Consider the following 26511-nt stretch of genomic DNA (forward strand, 5'->3'; position numbering starts at 1 on the left):
ATGCATTTTTTATTTTTTACATTATTATTATCCTTATTATTCCCATCACTTATTGCAGGTCACGGGTATGTTATTGACACAACAAGCTTCATAAAAACTGGATGGAATAGTCCCTTTGAATCAACATACTCTAAATCTCTAGACAAAACTACTGGTTACTACGGCTATTTACATTATACTATCATATTCTATGTATTTACACCAGTGATACAAACTGAAACTACAGTGACTTCATTTGACATAACGAAAGATAGTCCAGAAGAACTTCATACTTCTTCTACAATTACTGGTAAAGATGGATATGAAACAATTATTAATGAATTGATTATTGTTTACCCCATAAGTAAGATCTATAAAACTAGGCTGACAACAACAGAAAAGGTAGGGGAGTCGCCTTACACCTATTCTATTGAAACTGTTTTAAGTACCAATGAAATCGGAGATTATGTAGCCACTATTATATATGATGTTGCAGTTCCCAAAATCTCAACTAACTATCCTGAATTTGATGCAGCAAATAATTTCAATGATCACAATGTGGGTACAGTTACTATCGGAACTCCGTGGAGTAGAACACAATTCAGTATATATTCTACAGGAAAATCTGTTACTTTTGTTGGGAATTCTTTTTCAACTCTTACAATCTTTTATGTAAGCGTACCTGTTACAACAATTACTAAGGAGCTTGTATTTTTAACAGACGTGAATTCAACTATCACCTTTCATACCGAAACAAGTGATGTCGGATTAATATACTATACATCATATACGGTTGTTTACTTTTATATATTTGTACCAGTTATTAGTATTACATCAACTTCTTCTACACGAGTTTCAAAAACTGGTTCTGCCCCTTATACTATTGCAACTTCTCATTTGTCTTATATCGGAAGTGACGGAAATAGAAGCACAGGAAATTTATATGTTGTAGCTTATCCTAACAATCTTTTTGAAAGGACAACTACCATTGGTTGGACCGGTAGTTATTCAACTGTGAGTACTGATTTGATTACAACTACCGGAACCAATGGTGTAAAGACAGAGGGTACCATATACTATATCTTGACAACAAGGAACGTCGGTATATATCAGACATCATACTGGACTGGTTCATACCTATCAGTTACAACTTCAGTATCATACAGTACTTCTGGCTGGTGGTTCAATACTACTACATTTACAACCACTTACTACTACGTATATTTGCCCAAAATAGTAAGCATTTCTACTATTTATAAGGCAGCTTCAGTGACAATGAAACAAACCTATTCAACGCATAGTTCTTCATTCTATGATAAAAATAGTTATTTGATTCTCGAAACGATATATTACGTAGAAACTCCCATAAGGAAACTAACAAAGATAATAACTAAAACAAGCGACATTAGTGGTAAAGAAATAATTACGTTTTCCACTGATATTTCAACTTCTTCTGGATTGGACGGAGACACCACTGTCACAGTATATTACGTCGCGTTTCCAGAAAACCTACTGAAAACAACTTCAAAGGATGGTTGGACAGGATCATGGGAAACAACTTATAAAACATCACTAACAATAACACAAGGAAGTGATGGAAATAATACTACACTTACTATTTATTATGTCCATACCACAAGAAACCCTGGAATAACATTAACAAAACCGTGGTCATCCTCATATACAACCTTTTACTCCACTACAATATCAACATATGTTGAAAACAATTCAAACTTGGAAATTACAACTAAAACTCAAACTATTTATTATGTTCATATTCCAATCTATGTTTCATACTCAGAATCTTTAGTTTTAGGGACACTCCAATATTCCACAACTTATTCAACAAGCGTTGAATTAACAACAGATGATCAGGGCAATGTTACGACTAATATAGTCTATTATATTTTTACCCCTTCCCATGTTACTTATATAACTAGAAAAACAAGAACCAACATCGATGGTACCAATTCTACTACTTTTTCAACTGAAATACGAACTCAAACAAATACAAATGGAGATGAAATCACGGAAACTATATATTATATTGGTATTCCTGATAACTTGTTTATTTCTACTCAAAGAAAACCCTGGAGCTCAAGTGACACAAGCACGTTTTCAACCGAATTCGTAACGTTGTTTGGGCTGGATAGTACATGGAGTATAGACACTATTTATCATGTTTATACTCCAATCAAGGAAATCCAATCGACAATTTACCAGGCTGGAACACTCAGTTCCACTTATACTTACCTGACTAAGATAATGACTGTAACAGATAACAAATATCTAGAAACTACAAAAACCTTATATTATGTGTTAACTCCAATTAGATTAACTACAAAGTATTCAAGGGTACAATCATCTGTTAATACCAGGACAACATATTCAACACAAACTACAACAATTACTAATGAACAAGGAGATGAAATCAAAGAAATAGTTTTCTTCATTGCTTATCCAACAATAAAAGAAACCAGCACGATAACCTTCATTACTAACATCTCAAAAACTACAACAATAACCACAATTACAAAGACTAAAACAAACGCCAACAACGAAGAAATCGAAGAAATACTCTATTACGTCTTAATACCAACAGAAATAAGTACCACAATACAAATCCCTTATCCAATCACCACCACCGTTGTGTCTGGTAGCTCAACCGAAACCGATGTAGTCTCATTCTACAAGACTGTTGATTCTGAAGACAACGAAATCGTTACTTCCACCACCTACACTCTACATGGTGCATCAGTTCCATCTGCCTTCACCACCACCGTTGTGTCTGGCAGCTCAACTGAAACCGATGTAGTCTCATTCTACAAGACTGTTGATTCTGAAGACAACGAAATCGTTACTTCCACCACCTACACTCTACATGGTGCATCAGTTCCAGCTCCAGTCACCACCACCGTTGTGTCTGGCAGCTCAACCGAAACCGATGTAGTCTCATTCTACAAGACTGTTGATTCTGAAGACAACGAAATCGTTACTTCCACCACCTACACTCTACATGGTGCATCAGTTCCATCTGCCTTCACCACCACCGTTGTGTCTGGCAGCTCAACTGAAACCGATGTAGTCTCATTCTACAAGACTGTTGATTCTGAAGGCAACGAAATCGTTACTTCCACCACCTACACTCTACATGGTGCATCAGTTCCAGCTCCAGTCACCACCACCGTTGTGTCTGGCAGCTCAACCGAAACCGATGTAGTCTCATTCTACAAGACTGTTGATTCTGAAGACAACGAAATCGTTACTTCCACCACCTACACTCTACATGGTGCATCAGTTCCAGCTCCAATCACCACCACCATTGTGTCTGGCAGCTCAACCGAAACCGATGTAGTCTCATTCTACAAGACTGTTGATTCTGAAGACAACGAAATCGTTACTTCCACCACCTACACTCTACATGGTGCATCAGTTCCATCTGCCTTCACCACCACCGTTGTGTCTGGCAGCTCAACTGAAACCGATGTAGTCTCATTCTACAAGACTGTTGATTCTGAAGACAACGAAATCGTTACTTCCACCACCTACACTCTACAAGGTGCATCAGTTCCATCTGCCTTCACCACCACCGTTGTGTCTGGCAGCTCAACTGAAACCGATGTAGTCTCATTCTACAAGACTGTTGATTCTGAAGGCAACGAAATCGTTACTTCCACCACCTACACTCTACATGGTGCATCAGTTCCAGCTCCAATCACCACCACCGTTGTGTCTGGCAGCTCAACCGAAACCGATGTAGTCTCATTCTACAAGACTGTTGATTCTGAAGGCAACGAAATCGTTACTTCCACCACCTACACTCTACATGGTGCATCAGTTCCAGCTCTAATCACCACCACCATTGTGTCTGGCAGCTCAACTGAAACCGATGTAGTCTCATTCTACAAGACTGTTGATTCTGAAGGCAACGAAATCGTTACTTCCACCACCTACACTCTACAAGGTGCATCAGTTCCATCTGCCTTCACCACCACCGTTGTGTCTGGCAGCTCAACCGAAACCGATGTAGTCTCATTCTACAAGACTGTTGATTCTGAAGACAACGAAATCGTTACTTCCACCACCTACACTCTACATGGTGCATCAGTTCCAGCTCCAATCACCACCACCATTGTGTCTGGCAGCTCAACCGAAACCGATGTAGTCTCATTCTACAAGACTGTTGATTCTGAAGACAACGAAATCGTTACTTCCACCACCTACACTCTACATGGTGCATCAGTTCCATCTGCCTTCACCACCACCGTTGTGTCTGGCAGCTCAACTGAAACCGATGTAGTCTCATTCTACAAGACTGTTGATTCTGAAGACAACGAAATCGTTACTTCCACCACCTACACTCTACATGGTGCATCAGTTCCAGCTCCAGTCACCACCACCGTTGTGTCTGGCAGCTCAACCGAAACCGATGTAGTCTCATTCTACAAGACTGTTGATTCTGAAGACAACGAAATCGTTACTTCCACCACCTACACTCTACATGGTGCATCAGTTCCATCTGCCTTCACCACCACCGTTGTGTCTGGCAGCTCAACCGAAACCGATGTAGTTTCATTCTACAAGACTGTTGATTCTGAAGACAACGAAATCGTTACTTCCACCACCTACACTCTACATGGTGCATCAGTTCCATCTGCCTTCACCACCACCGTTGTGTCTGGCAGCTCAACCGAAACCGATGTAGTTTCATTCTACAAGACTGTTGATTCTGAAGACAACGAAATCGTTACTTCCACCACCTACACTCTACATGGTGCATCAGTTCCAGCTCCAATCACCACCACCATTGTGTCTGGCAGCTCAACTGAAACCGATGTAGTCTCATTCTACAAGACTGTTGATTCTGAAGGCAACGAAATCGTTACTTCCACCACCTACACTCTACATGGTGCATCAGTTCCAGCTCCAGTCACCACCACCGTTGTGTCTGGCAGCTCAACTGAAACCGATGTAGTCTCATTCTACAAGACTGTTGATTCTGAAGGCAACGAAATCGTTACTTCCACCACCTACACTCTACATGGTGCATCAGTTCCAGCTCCAGTCACCACCACCGTTGTGTCTGGCAGCTCAACCGAAACCGATGTAGTCTCATTCTACAAGACTGTTGATTCTGAAGGCAACGAAATCGTTACTTCCACCACCTACACTCTACATGGTGCATCAGTTCCAGCTCCAGTCACCACCACCGTTGTGTCTGGCAGCTCAACTGAAACCGATGTAGTCTCATTCTACAAGACTGTTGATTCTGAAGGCAACGAAATCGTTACTTCCACCACCTACACTCTACATGGTGCATCAGTTCCAGCTCCAGTCACCACCACCGTTGTGTCTGGCAGCTCAACCGAAACCGATGTAGTCTCATTCTACAAGACTGTTGATTCTGAAGACAACGAAATCGTTACTTCCACCACCTACACTCTACATGGTGCATCAGTTCCAGCTCCAATCACCACCACCATTGTGTCTGGCAGCTCAACTGAAACCGATGTAGTCTCATTCTACAAGACTGTTGATTCTGAAGGCAACGAAATCGTTACTTCCACCACCTACACTCTACATGGTGCATCAGTTCCAGCTCCAGTCACCACCACCGTTGTGTCTGGCAGCTCAACTGAAACCGATGTAGTCTCATTCTACAAGACTGTTGATTCTGAAGGCAACGAAATCGTTACTTCCACCACCTACACTCTACATGGTGCATCAGTTCCAGCTCCAGTCACCACCACCGTTGTGTCTGGCAGCTCAACTGAAACCGATGTAGTCTCATTCTACAAGACTGTTGATTCTGAAGGCAACGAAATCGTTACTTCCACCACCTACACTCTACATGGTGCATCAGTTCCATCTGCCTTCACCACCACCGTTGTGTCTGGCAGCTCAACCGAAACCGATGTAGTCTCATTCTACAAGACTGTTGATTCTGAAGACAACGAAATCGTTACTTCCACCACCTACACTCTACATGGTGCATCAGTTCCATCTGCCTTCACCACCACCGTTGTGTCTGGCAGCTCAACTGAAACCGATGTAGTCTCATTCTACAAGACTGTTGATTCTGAAGACAACGAAATCGTTACTTCCACCACCTACACTCTACATGGTGCATCAGTTCCATCTGCCTTCACCACCACCGTTGTGTCTGGCAGCTCAACTGAAACCGATGTAGTCTCATTCTACAAGACTGTTGATTCTGAAGGCAACGAAATCGTTACTTCCACCACCTACACTCTACATGGTGCATCAGTTCCAGCTCCAGTCACCACCACCGTTGTGTCTGGCAGCTCAACTGAAACCGATGTAGTCTCATTCTACAAGACTGTTGATTCTGAAGGCAACGAAATCGTTACTTCCACCACCTACACTCTACATGGTGCATCAGTTCCAGCTCCAGTCACCACCACCGTTGTGTCTGGCAGCTCAACCGAAACCGATGTAGTCTCATTCTACAAGACTGTTGATTCTGAAGACAACGAAATCGTTACTTCCACCACCTACACTCTACATGGTGCATCAGTTCCAGCTCCAGTCACCACCACCGTTGTGTCTGGCAGCTCAACCGAAACCGATGTAGTCTCATTCTACAAGACTGTTGATTCTGAAGGCAACGAAATCGTTACTTCCACCACCTACACTCTACATGGTGCATCAGTTCCAGCTCCAGTCACCACCACCGTTGTGTCTGGCAGCTCAACTGAAACCGATGTAGTCTCATTCTACAAGACTGTTGATTCTGAAGGCAACGAAATCGTTACTTCCACCACCTACACTCTACATGGTGCATCAGTTCCATCTGCCTTCACCACCACCGTTGTGTCTGGCAGCTCAACTGAAACCGATGTAATTTCATTCTACAAGACTGTTGATTCTGAAGACAACGAAATCGTTACTTCCACCACCTACACTCTACATGATGCATCAGTTCCAGCTCCAGTCACCACCACCGTTGTGTCTGGCAGCTCAACTGAAACCGATGTAGTCTCATTCTACAAGACTGTTGATTCTGAAGACAACGAAATCGTTACTTCCACCACCTACACTCTACATGGTGCATCAGTTCCATCTGCCTTCACCACCACCGTTGTGTCTGGCAGCTCAACTGAAACCGATGTAGTCTCATTCTACAAGACTGTTGATTCTGAAGGCAACGAAATCGTTACTTCCACCACCTACACTCTACATGGTGCATCAGTTCCAGCTCCAGTCACCACCACCGTTGTGTCTGGCAGCTCAACTGAAACCGATGTAGTCTCATTCTACAAGACTGTTGATTCTGAAGGCAACGAAATCGTTACTTCCACCACCTACACTCTACATGGTGCATCAGTTCCATCTGCCTTCACCACCACCGTTGTGTCTGGCAGCTCAACTGAAACCGATGTAGTCTCATTCTACAAGACTGTTGATTCTGAAGACAACGAAATCGTTACTTCCACCACCTACACTCTACATGATGCATCAGTTCCAGCTCCAGTCACCACCACCGTTGTGTCTGGCAGCTCAACCGAAACCGATGTAGTCTCATTCTACAAGACTGTTGATTCTGAAGGCAACGAAATCGTTACTTCCACCACCTACACTCTACATGATGCATCAGTTCCAGCTCCAGTCACCACCACCGTTGTGTCTGGCAGCTCAACTGAAACCGATGTAGTCTCATTCTACAAGACTGTTGATTCTGAAGACAACGAAATCGTTACTTCCACCACCTACACTCTACATGGTGCATCAGTTCCAGCTCCAGTCACCACCACCATTGTGTCTGGCAGCTCAACTGAAACCGATGTAGTCTCATTCTACAAGACTGTTGATTCTGAAGGCAACGAAATCGTTACTTCCACCACCTACACTCTACATGGTGCATCAGTTCCAGCTCCAGTCACCACCACCGTTGTGTCTGGCAGCTCAACTGAAACCGATGTAGTCTCATTCTACAAGACTGTTGATTCTGAAGACAACGAAATCGTTACTTCCACCACCTACACTCTACATGGTGCATCAGTTCCATCTGCCTTCACCACCACTGTTGTGTCTGGCAGCTCAACTGAAACCGATGTAGTCTCATTCTACAAGACTGTTGATTCTGAAGACAACGAAATCGTTACTTCCACCACCTACACTCTACATGGTGCATCAGTTCCAGCTCCAGTCACCACCACCGTTGTGTCTGGCAGCTCAACTGAAACCGATGTAGTCTCATTCTACAAGACTGTTGATTCTGAAGGCAACGAAATCGTTACTTCCACCACCTACACTCTACATGGTGCATCAGTTCCAGCTCCAGTCACCACCACCGTTGTGTCTGGCAGCTCAACCGAAACCGATGTAGTCTCATTCTACAAGACTGTTGATTCTGAAGACAACGAAATCGTTACTTCCACCACCTACACTCTACATGGTGCATCAGTTCCAGCTCCAGTCACCACCACCGTTGTGTCTGGCAGCTCAACTGAAACCGATGTAGTCTCATTCTACAAGACTGTTGATTCTGAAGGCAACGAAATCGTTACTTCCACCACCTACACTCTACATGGTGCATCAGTTCCAGCTCCAATCACCACCACCATTGTGTCTGGCAGCTCAACTGAAACCGATGTAGTCTCATTCTACAAGACTGTTGATTCTGAAGGCAACGAAATCGTTACTTCCACCACCTACACTCTACATGGTGCATCAGTTCCAGCTCCAGTCACCACCACCGTTGTGTCTGGCAGCTCAACCGAAACCGATGTAGTCTCATTCTACAAGACTGTTGATTCTGAAGGCAACGAAATCGTTACTTCCACCACCTACACTCTACATGGTGCATCAGTTCCAGCTCCAATCACCACCACCATTGTGTCTGGCAGCTCAACCGAAACCGATGTAGTCTCATTCTACAAGACTGTTGATTCTGAAGACAACGAAATCGTTACTTCCACCACCTACACTCTACATGGTGCATCAGTTCCATCTGCCTTCACCACCACCGTTGTGTCTGGCAGCTTAACTGAAACCGATGTAGTCTCATTCTACAAGACTGTTGATTCTGAAGGCAACGAAATCGTTACTTCCACCACCTACACTCTACATGGTGCATCAGTTCCAGCTCCAGTCACCACCACCGTTGTGTCTGGCAGCTCAACCGAAACCGATGTAGTCTCATTCTACAAGACTGTTGATTCTGAAGACAACGAAATCGTTACTTCCACCACCTACACTCTACATGGTGCATCAGTTCCAGCTCCAGTCACCACCACCGTTGTGTCTGGCACCTCAACTGAAACCGATGTAGTCTCATTCTACAAGACTGTTGATTCTGAAGGCAACGAAATCGTTACTTCCACCACCTACACTCTACATGGTGCATCAGTTCCAGCTCCAGTCACCACCACCGTTGTGTCTGGCAGCTCAACCGAAACCGATGTAGTCTCATTCTACAAGACTGTTGATTCTGAAGGCAACGAAATCGTTACTTCCACCACCTACACTCTACATGGTGCATCAGTTCCAGCTCCAGTCACCACCACCGTTGTGTCTGGCAGCTCAACCGAAACCGATGTAGTCTCATTCTACAAGACTGTTGATTCTGAAGACAACGAAATCGTTACTTCCACCACCTACACTCTACATGGTGCATCAGTTCCAGCTCCAATCACCACCACCATTGTGTCTGGCAGCTCAACTGAAACCGATGTAGTCTCATTCTACAAGACTGTTGATTCTGAAGGCAACGAAATCGTTACTTCCACCACCTACACTCTACATGGTGCATCAGTTCCAGCTCCAGTCACCACCACCGTTGTGTCTGGCAGCTCAACTGAAACCGATGTAGTCTCATTCTACAAGACTGTTGATTCTGAAGGCAACGAAATCGTTACTTCCACCACCTACACTCTACATGGTGCATCAGTTCCAGCTCCAATCACCACCACCATTGTGTCTGGCAGCTCAACCGAAACCGATGTAGTCTCATTCTACAAGACTGTTGATTCTGAAGACAACGAAATCGTTACTTCCACCACCTACACTCTACATGGTGCATCAGTTCCATCTGCCTTCACCACCACCGTTGTGTCTGGCAGCTTAACTGAAACCGATGTAGTCTCATTCTACAAGACTGTTGATTCTGAAGGCAACGAAATCGTTACTTCCACCACCTACACTCTACATGGTGCATCAGTTCCAGCTCCAGTCACCACCACCGTTGTGTCTGGCAGCTCAACCGAAACCGATGTAGTCTCATTCTACAAGACTGTTGATTCTGAAGACAACGAAATCGTTACTTCCACCACCTACACTCTACATGGTGCATCAGTTCCAGCTCCAGTCACCACCACCGTTGTGTCTGGCACCTCAACTGAAACCGATGTAGTCTCATTCTACAAGACTGTTGATTCTGAAGGCAACGAAATCGTTACTTCCACCACCTACACTCTACATGGTGCATCAGTTCCATCTGCCTTCACCACCACCGTTGTGTCTGGCAGCTCAACTGAAACCGATGTAGTCTCATTCTACAAGACTGTTGATTCTGAAGACAACGAAATCGTTACTTCCACCACCTACACTCTACATGGTGCATCAGTTCCATCTGCCTTCACCACCACCGTTGTGTCTGGCAGCTCAACTGAAACCGATGTAGTCTCATTCTACAAGACTGTTGATTCTGAAGGCAACGAAATCGTTACTTCCACCACTTACACTCTACATGGTGCATCAGTTCCAGCTCCAGTCACCACCACCGTTGTGTCTGGCAGCTCAACTGAAACCGATGTAGTCTCATTCTACAAGACTGTTGATTCTGAAGGCAACGAAATCGTTACTTCCACCACCTACACTCTACATGGTGCATCAGTTCCAGCTCCAGTCACCACCACCGTTGTGTCTGGCAGCTCAACCGAAACCGATGTAGTCTCATTCTACAAGACTGTTGATTCTGAAGACAACGAAATCGTTACTTCCACCACCTACACTCTACATGGTGCATCAGTTCCAGCTCCAGTCACCACCACCGTTGTGTCTGGCAGCTCAACCGAAACCGATGTAGTCTCATTCTACAAGACTGTTGATTCTGAAGACAACGAAATCGTTACTTCCACCACTTACACTCTACATGGTGCATCAGTTCCAGCTCCAGTCACCACCACCGTTGTGTCTGGCAGCTCAACTGAAACCGATGTAGTCTCATTCTACAAGACTGTTGATTCTGAAGACAACGAAATCGTTACTTCCACCACTTACACTCTACATGGTGCATCAGTTCCAGCTCCAGTCACCACCACCGTTGTGTCTGGCAGCTCAACTGAAACCGATGTAGTCTCATTCTACAAGACTGTTGATTCTGAAGACAACGAAATCGTTACTTCCACCACCTACACTCTACATGGTGCATCAGTTCCATCTGCCTTCACCACCACCGTTGTGTCTGGCAGCTCAACTGAAACCGATGTAGTCTCATTCTACAAGACTGTTGATTCTGAAGGCAACGAAATCGTTACTTCCACCACCTACACTCTACATGGTGCATCAGTTCCAGCTCCAGTCACCACCACCGTTGTGTCTGGCAGCTCAACTGAAACCGATGTAGTCTCATTCTACAAGACTGTTGATTCTGAAGGCAACGAAATCGTTACTTCCACCACCTACACTCTACATGGTGCATCAGTTCCAGCTCCAGTCACCACCACCGTTGTGTCTGGCAGCTCAACTGAAACCGATGTAGTCTCATTCTACAAGACTGTTGATTCTGAAGGCAACGAAATCGTTACTTCCACCACCTACACTCTACATGGTGCATCAGTTCCATCTGCCTTCACCACCACCGTTGTGTCTGGCAGCTCAACCGAAACCGATGTAGTTTCATTCTACAAGACTGTTGATTCTGAAGACAACGAAATCGTTACTTCCACCACCTACACTCTACATGGTGCATCAGTTCCAGCTCCAATCACCACCACCGTTGTGTCTGGCAGCTCAACCGAAACCGATGTAGTCTCATTCTACAAGACTGTTGATTCTGAAGGCAACGAAATCGTTACTTCCACCACCTACACTCTACATGGTGCATCAGTTCCATCTGCCTTCACCACCACCGTTGTGTCTGGCAGCTCAACCGAAACCGATGTAGTCTCATTCTACAAGACTGTTGATTCTGAAGACAACGAAATCGTTACTTCCACCACCTACACTCTACATGGTGCATCAGTTCCAGCTCCAGTCACCACCACCGTTGTGTCTGGCAGCTCAACTGAAACCGATGTAGTCTCATTCTACAAGACTGTTGATTCTGAAGGCAACGAAATCGTTACTTCCACCACCTACACTCTACATGATGCATCAGTTCCAGCTCCAGTCACCACCACCGTTGTGTCTGGCAGCTCAACTGAAACCGATGTAGTCTCATTCTACAAGACTGTTGATTCTGAAGACAACGAAATCGTTACTTCCACCACCTACACTCTACATGGTGCATCAGTTCCAGCTCCAATCACCACCACCATTGTGTCTGGCAGCTCAACTGAAACCGATGTAGTCTCATTCTACAAGACTGTTGATTCTGAAGGCAACGAAATCGTTACTTCCACCACCTACACTCTACATGGTGCATCAGTTCCAGCTCCAGTCACCACCACCGTTGTGTCTGGCAGCTCAACTGAAACCGATGTAGTCTCATTCTACAAGACTGTTGATTCTGAAGGCAACGAAATCGTTACTTCCACCACCTACACTCTACATGGTGCATCAGTTCCAGCTCCAGTCACCACCACCGTTGTGTCTGGCAGCTCAACCGAAACCGATGTAGTCTCATTCTACAAGACTGTTGATTCTGAAGACAACGAAATCGTTACTTCCACCACCTACACTCTACATGGTGCATCAGTTCCATCTGCCTTCACCACCACCGTTGTGTCTGGCAGCTCAACCGAAACCGATGTAGTCTCATTCTACAAGACTGTTGATTCTGAAGACAACGAAATCGTTACTTCCACCACCTACACTCTACATGGTGCATCAGTTCCATCTGCCTTCACCACCACCGTTGTGTCTGGCAGCTTAACTGAAACCGATGTAGTCTCATTCTACAAGACTGTTGATTCTGAAGGCAACGAAATCGTTACTTCCACCACCTACACTCTACATGGTGCATCAGTTCCAGCTCCAGTCACCACCACCGTTGTGTCTGGCAGCTCAACCGAAACCGATGTAGTCTCATTCTACAAGACTGTTGATTCTGAAGACAACGAAATCGTTACTTCCACCACCTACACTCTACATGGTGCATCAGTTCCAGCTCCAGTCACCACCACCGTTGTGTCTGGCACCTCAACTGAAACCGATGTAGTCTCATTCTACAAGACTGTTGATTCTGAAGGCAACGAAATCGTTACTTCCACCACCTACACTCTACATGGTGCATCAGTTCCAGCTCCAATCACCACCACCATTGTGTCTGGCAGCTCAACTGAAACCGATGTAGTCTCATTCTACAAGACTGTTGATTCTGAAGGCAACGAAATCGTTACTTCCACCACCTACACTCTACATGGTGCATCAGTTCCAGCTCCAGTCACCACCACCGTTGTGTCTGGCAGCTCAACCGAAACCGATGTAGTCTCATTCTACAAGACTGTTGATTCTGAAGACAACGAAATCGTTACTTCCACCACCTACACTCTACATGGTGCATCAGTTCCAGCTCCAGTCACCACCACCGTTGTGTCTGGCAGCTCAACTGAAACCGATGTAGTCTCATTCTACAAGACTGTTGATTCTGAAGACAACGAAATCGTTACTTCCACCACCTACACTCTACATGGTGCATCAGTTCCAGCTCCAATCACCACCACCGTTGTGTCTGGCAGCTCAACCGAAACCGATGTAGTCTCATTCTACAAGACTGTTGATTCTGAAGACAACGAAATCGTTACTTCCACCACCTACACTCTACATGGTGCATCAGTTCCAGCTCCAGTCACCACCACCGTTGTGTCTGGCAGCTCAACCGAAACCGATGTAGTCTCATTCTACAAGACTGTTGATTCTGAAGACAACGAAATCGTTACTTCCACCACCTACACTCTACATGGTGCATCAGTTCCAGCTCCAGTCACCACCACCGTTGTGTCTGGCAGCTCAACTGAAACCGATGTAGTCTCATTCTACAAGACTGTTGATTCTGAAGGCAACGAAATCGTTACTTCCACCACCTACACTCTACATGGTGCATCAGTTCCAGCTCCAATCACCACCACCGTTGTGTCTGGCAGCTCAACCGAAACCGATGTAGTCTCATTCTACAAGACTGTTGATTCTGAAGGCAACGAAATCGTTACTTCCACCACCTACACTCTACATGGTGCATCAGTTCCATCTGCCTTCACCACCACCGTTGTGTCTGGCAGCTCAACCGAAACCGATGTAGTCTCATTCTACAAGACTGTTGATTCTGAAGACAACGAAATCGTTACTTCCACCACCTACACTCTACATGATGCATCAGTTCCAGCTCCAGTCACCACCACCGTTGTGTCTGGCAGCTCAACTGAAACCGATGTAGTCTCATTCTACAAGACTGTTGATTCTGAAGACAACGAAATCGTTACTTCCACCACCTACACTCTACATGGTGCATCAGTTCCATCTGCCTTCACCACCACTGTTGTGTCTGGCAGCTCAACTGAAACCGATGTAGTCTCATTCTACAAGACTGTTGATTCTGAAGACAACGAAATCGTTACTTCCACCACCTACACTCTACATGGTGCATCAGTTCCAGCTCCAATCACCACCACCGTTGTGTCTGGCAGCTCAACCGAAACCGATGTAGTCTCATTCTACAAGACTGTTGATTCTGAAGACAACGAAATCGTTACTTCCACCACCTACACTCTACATGGTGCATCAGTTCCAGCTCCAGTCACCACCACCGTTGTGTCTGGCAGCTCAACTGAAACCGATGTAGTCTCATTCTACAAGACTGTTGATTCTGAAGACAACGAAATCGTTACTTCCACCACCTACACTCTACATGGTGCATCAGTTCCAGCTCCAGTCACCACCACCGTTGTGTCTGGCAGCTCAACTGAAACCGATGTAGTCTCATTCTACAAGACTGTTGATTCTGAAGACAACGAAATCGTTACTTCCACCACCTACACTCTACATGGTGCATCAGTTCCAGCTCCAGTCACCACCACCGTTGTGTCTGGCAGCTCAACCGAAACCGATGTAGTCTCATTCTACAAGACTGTTGATTCTGAAGACAACGAAATCGTTACTTCCACCACCTACACTCTACATGGTGCATCAGTTCCAGCTCCAGTCACCACCACCGTTGTGTCTGGCAGCTCAACTGAAACCGATGTAGTCTCATTCTACAAGACTGTTGATTCTGAAGGCAACGAAATCGTTACTTCCACCACCTACACTCTACATGGTGCATCAGTTCCAGCTCCAGTCACCACCACCGTTGTGTCTGGCAGCTCAACCGAAACCGATGTAGTCTCATTCTACAAGACTGTTGATTCTGAAGACAACGAAATCGTTACTTCCACCACCTACACTCTACATGGTGCATCAGTTCCAGCTCCAGTCACCACCACCGTTGTGTCTGGCAGCTCAACCGAAACCGATGTAGTCTCATTCTACAAGACTGTTGATTCTGAAGACAACGAAATCGTTACTTCCACCACCTACACTCTACATGGTGCATCAGTTCCATCTGCCTTCACCACCACCGTTGTGTCTGGCAGCTTAACTGAAACCGATGTAGTCTCATTCTACAAGACTGTTGATTCTGAAGGCAACGAAATCGTTACTTCCACCACCTACACTCTACATGGTGCATCAGTTCCAGCTCCAGTCACCACCACCGTTGTGTCTGGCAGCTCAACCGAAACCGATGTAGTCTCATTCTACAAGACTGTTGATTCTGAAGACAACGAAATCGTTACTTCCACCACCTACACTCTACATGGTGCATCAGTTCCAGCTCCAGTCACCACCACCGTTGTGTCTGGCACCTCAACTGAAACCGATGTAGTCTCATTCTACAAGACTGTTGATTCTGAAGGCAACGAAATCGTTACTTCCACCACCTACACTCTACATGGTGCATCAGTTCCAGCTCCAGTCACCACCACCGTTGTGTCTGGCAGCTCAACCGAAACCGATGTAGTCTCATTCTACAAGACTGTTGATTCTGAAGGCAACGAAATCGTTACTTCCACCACCTACACTCTACATGGTGCATCAGTTCCAGCTCCAGTCACCACCACCGTTGTGTCTGGCAGCTCAACCGAAACCGATGTAGTCTCATTCTACAAGACTGTTGATTCTGAAGACAACGAAATCGTTACTTCCACCACCTACACTCTACATGGTGCATCAGTTCCATCTGCCTTCACCACCACCGTTGTGTCTGGCAGCTCAACCGAAACCGATGTAGTCTCATTCTACAAGACTGTTGATTCTGAAGACAACGAAATCGTTACTTCCACCACCTACACTCTACATGGTGCATCAGTTCCAGCTCCAATCACCACCACCATTGTGTCTGGCAGCTCAACTGAAACCGATGTAGTTTCATTCTACAAGACTGTTGATTCTGAAGGCAACGAAATCGTTACTTCCACCACCTACACTCTACATGGTGCATCAGTTCCAGCTCCAGTCACCACCACCGTTGTGTCTGGCAGCTCAACTGAAACCGATGTAGTCTCATTCTACAAGACTGTTGATTCTGAAGGCAACGAAATCGTTACTTCCACCACCTACACTCTACATGGTGCATCAGTTCCAGCTCCAGTCACCACCACCGTTGTGTCTGGCAGCTCAACCGAAACCGATGTAGTCTCATTCTACAAGACTGTTGATTCTGAAGACAACGAAATCGTTACTTCCACCACCTACACTCTACATGGTGCATCAGTTCCATCTGCCTTCACCACCACCGTTGTGTCTGGCAGCTCAACCGAAACCGATGTAGTCTCATTCTACAAGACTGTTGATTCTGAAGACAACGAAATCGTTACTTCCACCACCTACACTCTACAAGGTGCATCAGTTCCATCTGCCTTCACCACCACCGTTGTGTCTGGCAGCTCAACCGAAACCGATGTAGTCTCATTCTACAAGACTGTTGATTCTGAAGACAACGAAATCGTTACTTCCACCACCTACACTCTACATGGTGCATCAGTTCCAGCTCCAATCACCACCACCATTGTGTCTGGCAGCTCAACCGAAACCGATGTAGTCTCATTCTACAAGACTGTTGATTCTGAAGACAACGAAATCGTTACTTCCACCACCTACACTCTACATGGTGCATCAGTTCCATCTGCCTTCACCACCACCGTTGTGTCTGGCAGCTCAACTGAAACCGATGTAGTCTCATTCTACAAGACTGTTGATTCTGAAGACAACGAAATCGTTACTTCCACCACCTACACTCTACAAGGTGCATCAGTTCCATCTGCCTTCACCACCACCGTTGTGTCTGGCAGTTCAACTGAAACCGATGTAGTCTCATTCTACAAGACTGTTGATTCTGAAGGCAACGAAATCGTTACTTCCACCACCTACACTCTACATGGTGCATCAGTTCCAGCTCCAATCACCACCACCGTTGTGTCTGGCAGCTCAACCGAAACCGATGTAGTCTCATTCTACAAGACTGTTGATTCTGAAGGCAACGAAATCGTTACTTCCACCACCTACACTCTACATGGTGCATCAGTTCCAGCTCCAGTCACCACCACCGTTGTGTCTGGCAGCTCAACCGAAACCGATGTAGTCTCATTCTACAAGACTGTTGATTCTGAAGACAACGAAATCGTTACTTCCACTACCTACACTCTACAAGGTGCATCAGTTCCATCTGCCTTCACCACCACCGTTGTGTCTGGCAGCTCAACCGAAACCGATGTAGTCTCATTCTACAAGACTGTTGATTCTGAAGGCAACGAAATCGTTACTTCCACCACCTACACTCTACATGGTGCATCAGTTCCAGCTCCAGTCACCACCACCGTTGTGTCTGGCAGCTCAACCGAAACCGATGTAGTCTCATTCTACAAGACTGTTGATTCTGAAGACAACGAAATCGTTACTTCCACCACCTACACTCTACATGGTGCATCAGTTCCAGCTCCAATCACCACCACCATTGTGTCTGGCAGCTCAACTGAAACCGATGTAGTCTCATTCTACAAGACTGTTGATTCTGAAGGCAACGAAATCGTTACTTCCACCACCTACACTCTACATAGTGCATCAGTTCCAGCTCCAATCACCACCACCGTTGTGTCTGGCAGCTCAACTGAAACCGATGTAGTCTCATTCTACAAGACTGTTGATTCTGAAGACAACGAAATCGTTACTTCCACCACCTACACTCTACATGGTGCATCAGTTCCAGCTCCAGTCACCACCACCGTTGTGTCTGGCAGCTCAACTGAAACCGATGTAGTCTCATTCTACAAGACTGTTGATTCTGAAGGCAACGAAATCGTTACTTCCACCACCTACACTCTACATGGTGCATCAGTTCCAGCTCCAATCACCACCACCATTGTGTCTGGCAGCTCAACCGAAACCGATGTAGTCTCATTCTACAAGACTGTTGATTCTGAAGACAACGAAATCGTTACTTCCACCACCTACACTCTACATGGTGCATCAGTTCCATCTGCCTTCACCACCACCGTTGTGTCTGGCAGCTTAACTGAAACCGATGTAGTCTCATTCTACAAGACTGTTGATTCTGAAGGCAACGAAATCGTTACTTCCACCACCTACACTCTACATGGTGCATCAGTTCCAGCTCCAATCACCACCACCGTTGTGTCTGGCAGCTCAACCGAAACCGATGTAGTCTCATTCTACAAGACTGTTGATTCTGAAGGCAACGAAATCGTTACTTCCACCACCTACACTCTACATGGTGCATCAGTTCCAGCTCCAGTCACCACCACCGTTGTGTCTGGCAGCTCAACCGAAACCGATGTAGTCTCATTCTACAAGACTGTTGATTCTGAAGACAACGAAATCGTTACTTCCACCACCTACACTCTACATGGTGCATCAGTTCCAGCTCCAGTCACCACCACCGTTGTGTCTGGCACCTCAACTGAAACCGATGTAGTCTCATTCTACAAGACTGTTGATTCTGAAGGCAACGAAATCGTTACTTCCACCACCTACACTCTACATGGTGCATCAGTTCCAGCTCCAGTCACCACCACCGTTGTGTCTGGCAGCTCAACCGAAACCGATGTAGTCTCATTCTACAAGACTGTTGATTCTGAAGGCAACGAAATCGTTACTTCCACCACCTACACTCTACATGGTGCATCAGTTCCAGCTCTAATCACCACCACCGTTGTGTCTGGCAGCTCAACCGAAACCGATGTAGTCTCATTCTACAAGACTGTTGATTCTGAAGACAACGAAATCGTTACTTCCACCACCTACACTCTACATGGTGCATCAGTTCCAGCTCCAGTCACCACCACCGTTGTGTCTGGCAGCTCAACCGAAACCGATGTAGTCTCATTCTACAAGACTGTTGATTCTGAAGGCAACGAAATCGTTACTTCCACCACCTACACTCTACATGGTGCATCAGTTCCAGCTCCAGTCACCACCACCGTTGTGTCTGGCAGCTCAACCGAAACCGATGTAGTCTCATTCTACAAGACTGTTGATTCTGAAGACAACGAAATCGTTACTTCCACCACCTACACTCTACATGGTGCATCAGTTCCATCTGCCTTCACCACCACCGTTGTGTCTGGCAGCTCAACTGAAACCGATGTAGTCTCATTCTACAAGACTGTTGATTCTGAAGACAACGAAATCGTTACTTCCACCACCTACACTCTACATGGTGCATCAGTTCCAGCTCCAGTCACCACCACCGTTGTGTCTGGCAGCTCAACCGAAACCGATGTAGTCTCATTCTACAAGACTGTTGATTCTGAAGGCAACGAAATCGTTACTTCCACCACCTACACTCTACATGGTGCATCAGTTCCAGCTCCAGTCACCACCACCGTTGTGTCTGGCAGCTCAACCGAAACCGATGTAGTCTCATTCTACAAGACTGTTGATTCTGAAGACAACGAAATCGTTACTTCCACCACCTACACTCTACATGGTGCATCAGTTCCAGCTCCAGTCACCACCACCGTTGTGTCTGGCAGCTCAACTGAAACCGATGTAGTCTCATTCTACAAGACTGTTGATTCTGAAGGCAACGAAATCGTTACTTCCACCACCTACACTCTACATGGTGCATCAGTTCCAGCTCCAATCACCACCACCATTGTGTCTGGCAGCTCAACTGAAACCGATGTAGTCTCATTCTACAAGACTGTTGATTCTGAAGGCAACGAAATCGTTACTTCCACCACCTACACTCTACATGGTGCATCAGTTCCATCTGCCTTCACCACCACCGTTGTGTCTGGCAGCTCAACTGAAACCGATGTAGTCTCATTCTACAAGACTGTTGATTCTGAAGGCAACGAAATCGTTACTTCCACCACCTACACTCTACATGGTGCATCAGTTCCATCTGCCTTCACCACCACCGTTGTGTCTGGCAGCTCAACCGAAACCGATGTAGTCTCATTCTACAAGACTGTTGATTCTGAAGACAACGAAATCGTTACTTCCACCACCTACACTCTACATGGTGCATCAGTTCCAGCTCCAGTCACCACCACCGTTGTGTCTGGCAGCTCAACTGAAACCGATGTAGTCTCATTCTACAAGACTGTTGATTCTGAAGGCAACGAAATCGTTACTTCCACCACCTACACTCTACATGGTGCATCAGTTCCAGCTCCAGTCACCACCACCGTTGTGTCTGGCAGCTCAACTGAAACCGATGTAGTCTCATTCTACAAGACTGTTGATTCTGAAGACAACGAAATCGTTACTTCCACCACCTACACTCTACATGGTGCATCAGTTCCAGCTCCAATCACCACCACCATTGTGTCTGGCAGCTCAACTGAAACCGATGTAGTCTCATTCTACAAGACTGTTGATTCTGAAGGCAACGAAATCGTTACTTCCACCACCTACACTCTACATGGTGCATCAGTTCCAGCTCCAGTCACCACCACCGTTGTGTCTGGCAGCTCAACTGAAACCGATGTAGTCTCATTCTACAAGACTGTTGATTCTGAAGACAACGAAATCGTTACTTCCACCACCTACACTCTACATGGTGCATCAGTTCCATCTGCCTTCACCACCACTGTTGTGTCTGGCAGCTCAACTGAAACCGATGTAGTCTCATTCTACAAGACTGTTGATTCTGAAGACAACGAAATCGTTACTTCCACCACCTACACTCTACATGGTGCATCAGTTCCAGCTCCAGTCACCACCACCGTTGTGTCTGGCAGCTCAACCGAAACCGATGTAGTCTCATTCTACAAGACTGTTGATTCTGAAGACAACGAAATCGTTACTTCCACCACCTACACTCTACATGGTGCATCAGTTCCAGCTCCAGTCACCACCACCGTTGTGTCTGGCAGCTCAACCGAAACCGATGTAGTCTCATTCTACAAGACTGTTGATTCTGAAGGCAACGAAATCGTTACTTCCACCACCTACACTCTACATGGTGCATCAGTTCCAGCTCCAGTCACCACCACCGTTGTGTCTGGCAGCTCAACTGAAACCGATGTAGTCTCATTCTACAAGACTGTTGATTCTGAAGGCAACGAAATCGTTACTTCCACCACCTACACTCTACATGGTGCATCAGTTCCAGCTCCAGTCACCACCACCGTTGTGTCTGGCAGCTCAACTGAAACCGATGTAGTCTCATTCTACAAGACTGTTGATTCTGAAGGCAACGAAATCGTTACTTCCACCACCTACACTCTACATGGTGCATCAGTTCCAGCTCCAATCACCACCACCATTGTGTCTGGCAGCTCAACTGAAACCGATGTAGTCTCATTCTACAAGACTGTTGATTCTGAAGGCAACGAAATCGTTACTTCCACCACCTACACTCTACATGGTGCATCAGTTCCATCTGCCTTCACCACCACCGTTGTGTCTGGCAGCTCAACTGAAACCGATGTAGTCTCATTCTACAAGACTGTTGATTCTGAAGACAACGAAATCGTTACTTCCACCACCTACACTCTACATGGTGCATCAGTTCCAGCTCCAGTCACCACCACCGTTGTGTCTGGCAGCTCAACTGAAACCGATGTAGTCTCATTCTACAAGACTGTTGATTCTGAAGGCAACGAAATCGTTACTTCCACCACCTACACTCTACATGGTGCATCAGTTCCAGCTCCAGTCACCACCACCGTTGTGTCTGGCAGCTCAACCGAAACCGATGTAGTCTCATTCTACAAGACTGTTGATTCTGAAGGCAACGAAATCGTTACTTCCACCACCTACACTCTACATGGTGCATCAGTTCCAGCTCCAGTCACCACCACCGTTGTGTCTGGCAGCTCAACCGAAACCGATGTAGTCTCATTCTACAAGACTGTTGATTCTGAAGACAACGAAATCGTTACTTCCACCACCTACACTCTACATGGTGCATCAGTTCCAGCTCCAGTCACCACCACCGTTGTGTCTGGCAGCTCAACTGAAACCGATGTAGTCTCATTCTACAAGACTGTTGATTCTGAAGGCAACGAAATCGTTACTTCCACCACCTACACTCTACATGGTGCATCAGTTCCAGCTCCAATCACCACCACCAATGTGTCTGGCAGCTCAACTGAAACCGATGTAGTCTCATTCTACAAGACTGTTGATTCTGAAGGCAACGAAATCGTTACTTCCACCACCTACACTCTACATGGTGCATCAGTTCCAGCTCCAGTCACCACCACCGTTGTGTCTGGCAGCTCAACCGAAACCGATGTAGTCTCATTCTACAAGACTGTTGATTCTGAAGGCAACGAAATCGTTACTTCCACCACCTACACTCTACATGGTGCATCAGTTCCAGCTCCAGTCACCACCACCGTTGTGTCTGGCAGCTCAACTGAAACCGATGTAGTCTCATTCTACAAGACTGTTGATTCTGAAGGCAACGAAATCGTTACTTCCACCACCTACACTCTACATGGTGCATCAGTTCCATCTGCCTTCACCACCACCGTTGTGTCTGGCAGCTCAACCGAAACCGATGTAGTCTCATTCTACAAGACTGTTGATTCTGAAGACAACGAAATCGTTACTTCCACCACCTACACTCTACATGGTGCATCAGTTCCAGCTCCAGTCACCACCACCGTTGTGTCTGGCAGCTCAACTGAAACCGATGTAGTCTCATTCTACAAGACTGTTGATTCTGAAGGCAACGAAATCGTTACTTCCACCACCTACACTCTACATGATGCATCAGTTCCAGCTCCAGTCACCACCACCGTTGTGTCTGGCAGCTCAACTGAAACCGATGTAGTCTCATTCTACAAGACTGTTGATTCTGAAGACAACGAAATCGTTACTTCCACCACCTACACTCTACATGGTGCATCAGTTCCAGCTCCAATCACCACCACCATTGTGTCTGGCAGCTCAACTGAAACCGATGTAGTCTCATTCTACAAGACTGTTGATTCTGAAGGCAACGAAATCGTTACTTCCACCACCTACACTCTACATGGTGCATCAGTTCCAGCTCCAGTCACCACCACCGTTGTGTCTGGCAGCTCAACTGAAACCGATGTAGTCTCATTCTACAAGACTGTTGATTCTGAAGGCAACGAAATCGTTACTTCCACCACCTACACTCTACATGGTGCATCAGTTCCAGCTCCAGTCACCACCACCGTTGTGTCTGGCAGCTCAACCGAAACCGATGTAGTCTCATTCTACAAGACTGTTGATTCTGAAGACAACGAAATCGTTACTTCCACCACCTACACTCTACATGGTGCATCAGTTCCAGCTCCAGTCACCACCACCGTTGTGTCTGGCAGCTCAACCGAAACCGATGTAGTCTCATTCTACAAGACTGTTGATTCTGAAGACAACGAAATCGTTACTTCCACCACCTACACTCTACATGGTGCATCAGTTCCAGCTCCAGTCACCACCACCGTTGTGTCTGGCAGCTCAACCGAAACCGATGTAGTCTCATTCTACAAGACTGTTGATTCTGAAGGCAACGAAATCGTTACTTCCACCACCTACACTCTACATGGTGCATCAGTTCCAGCTCCAGTCACCACCACCGTTGTGTCTGGCAGCTCAACCGAAACCGATGTAGTCTCATTCTACAAGACTGTTGATTCTGAAGACAACGAAATCGTTACTTCCACCACCTACACTCTACATGGTGCATCAGTTCCATCTGCCTTCACCACCACCGTTGTGTCTGGCAGCTCAACCGAAACCGATGTAGTCTCATTCTACAAGACTGTTGATTCTGAAGACAACGAAATCGTTACTTCCACCACCTACACTCTACATGGTGCATCAGTTCCAGCTCCAATCACCACCACCATTGTGTCTGGCAGCTCAACTGAAACCGATGTAGTCTCATTCTACAAGACTGTTGATTCTGAAGGCAACGAAATCGTTACTTCCACCACCTACACTCTACATGGTGCATCAGTTCCAGCTCCAGTCACCACCACCGTTGTGTCTGGCAGCTCAACCGAAACCGATGTAGTCTCATTCTACAAGACTGTTGATTCTGAAGACAACGAAATCGTTACTTCCACCACTTACACTCTACATGGTGCATCAGTTCCAGCTCCAGTCACCACCACCGTTGTGTCTGGCAGCTCAACTGAAACCGATGTAGTCTCATTCTACAAGACTGTTGATTCTGAAGACAACGAAATCGTTACTTCCACCACTTACACTCTACATGGTGCATCAGTTCCAGCTCCAGTCACCACCACCGTTGTGTCTGGCAGCTCAACTGAAACCGATGTAGTCTCATTCTACAAGACTGTTGATTCTGAAGGCAACGAAATCGTTACTTCCACCACCTACACTCTACATGGTGCATCAGTTCCATCTGCCTTCACCACCACCGTTGTGTCTGGCAGCTCAACTGAAACCGATGTAGTCTCATTCTACAAGACTGTTGATTCTGAAGGCAACGAAATCGTTACTTCCACCACCTACACTCTACATGGTGCATCAGTTCCAGCTCCAGTCACCACCACCGTTGTGTCTGGCAGCTCAACTGAAACCGATGTAGTCTCATTCTACAAGACTGTTGATTCTGAAGGCAACGAAATCGTTACTTCCACCACTTACACTCTACATGGTGCATCAGTTCCAGCTCCAGTCACCACCACCGTTGTGTCTGGCAGCTCAACTGAAACCGATGTAGTCTCATTCTACAAGACTGTTGATTCTGAAGGCAACGAAATCGTTACTTCCACCACCTACACTCTACATGGTGCATCAGTTCCATCTGCCTTCACCACCACCGTTGTGTCTGGCAGCTCAACCGAAACCGATGTAGTTTCATTCTACAAGACTGTTGATTCTGAAGACAACGAAATCGTTACTTCCACCACCTACACTCTACATGGTGCATCAGTTCCAGCTCCAGTCACCACCACCGTTGTGTTTGTCAGTACCAGTAGTGTGTTTTGTTTTGATAGTATTTCTATTTCATCTAGTTTTTTGTTTTCGGAGATTATTGAGGACTCCATTAATTCTGAAGATTATAGTTCTACCAATAATGATTTCGTAGTTTCATCCTTTTCCAGTTCTTTAGGGTATTATAATTCTTCGACTATTGAATTTTCCCATCCTTCTACTAGTGTATCTAGCCTCTCTTCTGAATTGAGTATAGATAAAACTGGCTCTATATGTTCCCCGTACTCGAGTATCAGTTCTAAATTAGCTTCTGTAAATGCTGATGTCAGGATGACTACTAAGACATATGCTGCTTCTCAGACATCAAGAACGAAATCCTTATCAAATCCGTATTACACATATACATCTGATACTACATCATCTGTTCATACTCATGTCTCTTCACTCATCGTGGATTCTAGTTCTGATATATCTGAAATAAATAACCACATTTCACAAGTTCAAGAAACTACAAAAGATCAAAAAACTGAAGGCTGTGATTCATATTATTCTTCTAGGACTCAACCTCAGTGTATTGGTAATGACTGTAACACGGAGTCATCTGGAGGCCTTTTGTACACAACTGGAAAATATGATTCTTCCTTAGGCGATATGTCTTCTGAAACAACACCAATCTTTGAAGCAATCGAAAGCTCGACTTTTACTATCCCAACAGATTTCACTGATTCAAAAATAATTCCAACATCTACTGTTCTATCTAATACAGATTATATTTCTACAATAATCACAAGCACGACTTCGGCTCACATTTCTGTTACACCTTCGACTGAATCTTATTCTTCAACTCAATCGTTAAAAAGTTCTGATTCATTAGGAGCGAATGTTAATGGGAAATCCAGTCTTTCGACTAGGGATTTATCTACAGTTATTCCAACGCAGTTAAGTTCGGAAACTAGT

General features: G+C 45.7%; 1 protein-coding gene across 1 annotated transcript; it reads left to right on the forward strand.

Annotated features, from left to right (window-relative positions):
* Positions 1-26511, forward strand: Kpol_408p3 (uncharacterized protein; the record flags this gene model as incomplete). The annotated part of the gene is made up of 1 exon (XM_001642754.1): positions 1-26511. A coding segment is annotated over one exon (26511 nt), but the record flags the coding sequence as incomplete, so codon positions are not given.

The sequence above is a fragment of the Vanderwaltozyma polyspora genome, genomic scaffold (genome assembly GCF_000150035.1).
Source record: "Vanderwaltozyma polyspora DSM 70294 KpolScaffold408 genomic scaffold, whole genome shotgun sequence".
Lineage (NCBI taxonomy): Eukaryota > Fungi > Ascomycota > Saccharomycetes > Saccharomycetales > Saccharomycetaceae > Vanderwaltozyma > Vanderwaltozyma polyspora.